The sequence below is a fragment of the Ptychodera flava genome, chromosome 6 (assembly GCF_041260155.1).
Source record: "Ptychodera flava strain L36383 chromosome 6, AS_Pfla_20210202, whole genome shotgun sequence".
NCBI lineage: Eukaryota > Metazoa > Hemichordata > Enteropneusta > Ptychoderidae > Ptychodera > Ptychodera flava.
In genome coordinates this window covers 22204336-22208223 of record NC_091933.1, presented here as the reverse complement: position 1 = coordinate 22208223, position 3888 = coordinate 22204336, and the positions used below count along the sequence as shown (strand labels likewise).

Genomic DNA, 3888 nt, shown 5'->3' with positions numbered 1-3888 from the left:
CTGTGCTTGCTGACGACAGTGCTTTTTCTTCCGTCCATCTTGTATGCCAGCAAGATCGAATGAAAGTCTGTAGACCTTGTCAAGCACAAATTTTGATAAGGCTTTTGTTGTTTTGTGTCGGACAATCAAGGTATCTATAGTCATTTACCTGCACAGAAAAACAAGTAGCTTTATCTGTGAGAAAAATAAGTTTTTTTATCGGGAGATAGGTCAGGAACATTTCATATTTTGCTTGTCGTGAAAACTGGTTACTGTAAAAGTGTATTAAATTGTAAATGCTGTCTCGGCCATATTTTCCAAAATTATATAGCAATTTTTGGACCTTGATAAATTAACCTACATGAATTCAACAGCAGTCCAAATCACGTGACTCCATTGTTAACCAGCAAACTGAGTATACCAGCAATATGGAAAACTGCCAAGTATACTTGTCCATCTCGTTCGTCATCCTTATAGATGACATTCCTCTTGCACAGAACACAAGCTAAGCTGCAAATGTCTCCAGCCATATTTTTATTATGGATTAATGATATAAATCATAACTGTTCAAAGGTATTTGTGCTACGACTACTGTACTCACGATGTTTCGGGGAAATTCTGCCAACATAAGAGCGTCTACTGCAGGGCGCCATCAGTGTTCGAATAGTAAACTTACGACACGCAGATATCATCGAATTTCTTTTTGTACAAACAAATCTCAGACCCCCTACAATGTGGATAGGTGTTCAACTACCGAACTCTATAATTTGTATTTAAATTTGCCGTTGTATGAGCTGTTATAACGCATTGCGGTAGCTTCATTGTATACCCGCAATATCCTGTCCCACAGGTGCCTGGAATTGCCAGTGAACTCGATTGGAACTAATTTGGGACAATTGGATGGTGAAGTAATGCTGGTTTAATCTGCAAATGTCAGCTCATCTGCTTTTCTTTTTAAGTTACACCCTTGTTTTTATGAGTAATTTGTAATATTGCAACATTCAGCCATAGGGCACCTAACATTTTTTAGAAATTTGGAAAATATGACTTCAAGATCCAATTATCCCAAATTAGTTGCAATGGTGTCAGTGTAGTGTACATGTACATAGCCCTTCTCTCTATGTATACCACACTAGCAATTCCAGGTACCTGTGTCCTGTCCTTGGCCCTAGAAAGGAGGTGGACAGTTAATTCCCTCGATGCATTTAACATCTCGTTTTTCGATTTCAGGTACGACATCGGGATCCGCGTCGCGTTTCTCCATCTTATCATAAGGGCAGTCTACACCCTCAATGCAATTCAGATCGGCATTCCTTTTCTCCAGTTTCCCTGGCAGACAGCTTGCCCCGCAATCCTTGTCGGCTTCACGCTTTCTCATTCCATCGTGCGGGCAGTTCATCCCCTCGATACAGCCAAGCTTTGCATCTCTTTTCTTAAGCACCTTCCCACTCTCCTTGTCACTCATCAGGGCTCGTTTTATGAGCGTACCCGGCAGGCAGCTGGCACCGCAATCTTCTTTGAGCGACTCGGAACGTTTGTCCCTCTTTTGATCCACCAGAATGATGTCATCCTCACGATCGAGCTCTTCGTCCCCGACATCTCCTTTTTCTGGACCCTTGAAATATTCTGCGAATAACAATATATAAGTTGAGACATGCACTCGATTTCAGCAAAACTTGAAGAATTTGTCGTATAAAAATTCCGGGGTAGAAATATGAACTTAAGTTGTACTCACCAACTGTAACTATCACCTTGACAACCCGTATGTACAATACTACTATGTACAGCCTCTCTCCCTCCCTCCTCCCTCCCTCCCTCCCCTCTCTCTCTCTCTCTCTCTCTCTCTCTCTCTCTCTCTCTCTCTCTCTCTCTCTCTCTCTCTCTCTCTCTCTCTCTCTCTCTCTGAGGGATGCAAGTCGTGGGAACTTAACTGTGCTCAAAGATCGTATGGGATCCATACGACCAATGTAAACACTAACAAAGGTACGATGGTGATTGATGAAAGTTAAAACATGCCTGTCATAATCTACATCGTATATTTAAATGTTGCAGCTATGATGATGAGGTGCATCAAGATATCGTGCACGCAATACATTGTTTGTAAACAAGAAATTCGCACAGGCGCAGTTCCGACGACCGTTTCCCTTTAAAGGAACGTGAAAATTCATTTTGTCTCACTTTAATACCTGAACTTATGCATCTTTTACTGCCATCCATCACAAACCCATCCAGGCAACGACAGTGGGGACCAAAGTCTCCAACAACGCATTCGCTGTTCTCGTCGCATCCAGCCACAACCTGATTGAAAACATCGCAGCTCTTCTCAGCAAAGATTAGCTTGCGATCTATTAAACAGACCAATGAAACATGACAATTGTCAACTGAAATGTGTGACCCACTCTACTGTTTAAAAAAGACACATAACTTTTGTAATGGCATTTTATCCGAAAGTAAACGGCGAATTCTCGAAATTTGCGATTGTTTTGTAGACAAAAAGTGCCAAGAACGGTTCCCATCTAACCTAAGCTTGCCATTTACAAAGTAAATACACGTTTCATTCTTCCCTCAACATTTCCAAAATGGTTTCTTTTCCTGGTGTGTCCAAAATGCGAAGTGTCGAAAATCCATTGAGACACACGGTAGGGGATTTATGACTATCAACGGATGACGCATTTGTACCCTCTCCCTCTGCCTGGCATTGAGATATAAATTTTCGTCGTAGAAATTTCAAATCATTCTCTTTCAATATCAGTAATTTAAAAAAAATGGTCACTGGGCAAATTTTTGTACGAGAGAAAACAACATGCCAATACTTTACCGATATTTGAATAACTCTTGAGAAAAATTAAATTTCCGATTTTCAAAAACCAAATAAATCAGCAAACAAACAAGATGGGAATCCCATAAGCTTCAAAATAAGATCTACAAATAACATACTTATAAAACTTTGACTCCGAATAACTATAACTGTCCCGGAGACGCATTATGATGCCCCAAGGTTGGCAGACTAATTGTCGCTGACTTTATTCATGGACCAGTACGAGAGTTTAACTCCTAGGGTACAATTTCTTATTCAGTTATTACTCACGCGAAGCGTACACCGGACTGGATATGGCCAGAACAAGAACAGTCTCCAAAAACAATGTGATACTCATCGTTGTTACAGTAGTAATTCAATGGCAAGATCGCTATCTACCGGAACTGAAATGAGAAACACACACAAAATCATGAGAACTTTCCTAAGAAGACTGCGAAGATACCTGAATCGAAGCATAACACAACAGTATGGCGTGGCACAACGAACTCGCCCTGTTTTTCAATAGTGTTCAACAGTAAGTGCGAAATTTTCTCAGTTTCAAAGTTTATAACTTTACAAGTAAAGTTGAAATCTGGCAAAAGCAAAACTATAAAGCACATATCTTCTGGAAACTTTTACACAAAAAATTCTCACCTGCGGATAAAATTGCTTGGCCTGCGTTTATACCTTACAGTCCAGATCTGTTAGGCTTTTTATCAATGTGGTTACTGGTCAAGTTGGATGCCTACGTGGCCAGTTGCATGATGAGTTTTAATATGTGTGACGTGGACGGTATCTTTTCGTACGTACACAGTGATTCTGAAATGTCACTCACGGCACAGACCCTCGAGTTTTTCTCGAGGGTCTGTGCTCACAGCAAGCGTGCGTGGCGGGCGATGCATTTGAATATTGGTTGCGATAGGTACATCCGAAGCTGTTGCTAGGTGACGATAATGGGGGATGAGGAGGTGGTAGATGGGATCTTATTTTTTGTACTTTACTAAAGCATATTGTCAACGTAGGTTTGAGAGTGAAATATTGAATTAAATCCATCGTCACCCACCGAAGTTTGACGGTGGGGAAATCGTGCACCTTGTACTGTGACACTTGAA

The 3888-nt window shown here is 40.9% G+C and overlaps 1 protein-coding gene across 1 annotated transcript; it reads right to left on the bottom strand.

The window, feature by feature from the left end:
- Nucleotides 1–496: 496 nt before the first annotated feature.
- Nucleotides 497–3526, bottom strand: LOC139135178 (uncharacterized). Its single transcript, XM_070702445.1, has 4 exons — nt 3431–3526; nt 3068–3180; nt 2166–2324; nt 497–1605 (listed from the first exon to the last, which is right to left on the bottom strand). The coding sequence occupies exons 2-4, from the start codon at nt 3132–3134 to the stop codon at nt 1148–1150; spliced, it is 684 nt and encodes a 227-aa protein (XP_070558546.1). The 5' UTR covers nt 3135–3180; nt 3431–3526; the 3' UTR covers nt 497–1147.
- Between the last annotated feature and the right edge of the window lie 362 nt (nt 3527–3888).

Coding starts and splice junctions, on each gene's coding strand:
- LOC139135178 (XM_070702445.1), bottom strand. CDS start 3,134: ATGAGTATCACATTGTTTTTGGAGACTGTTCTTGTTCTGGCCATATCC. Junction 2,325..3,067: donor CAGTCCGGTGTACGCTTCGC/GTGAGTAATAAC, acceptor TCTGTTTAATAG/ATCGCAAGCTAATCTTTGCT. Junction 1,606..2,165: donor TAAAAGATGCATAAGTTCAG/GTATTAAAGTGA, acceptor TGTTATTCGCAG/AATATTTCAAGGGTCCAGAA.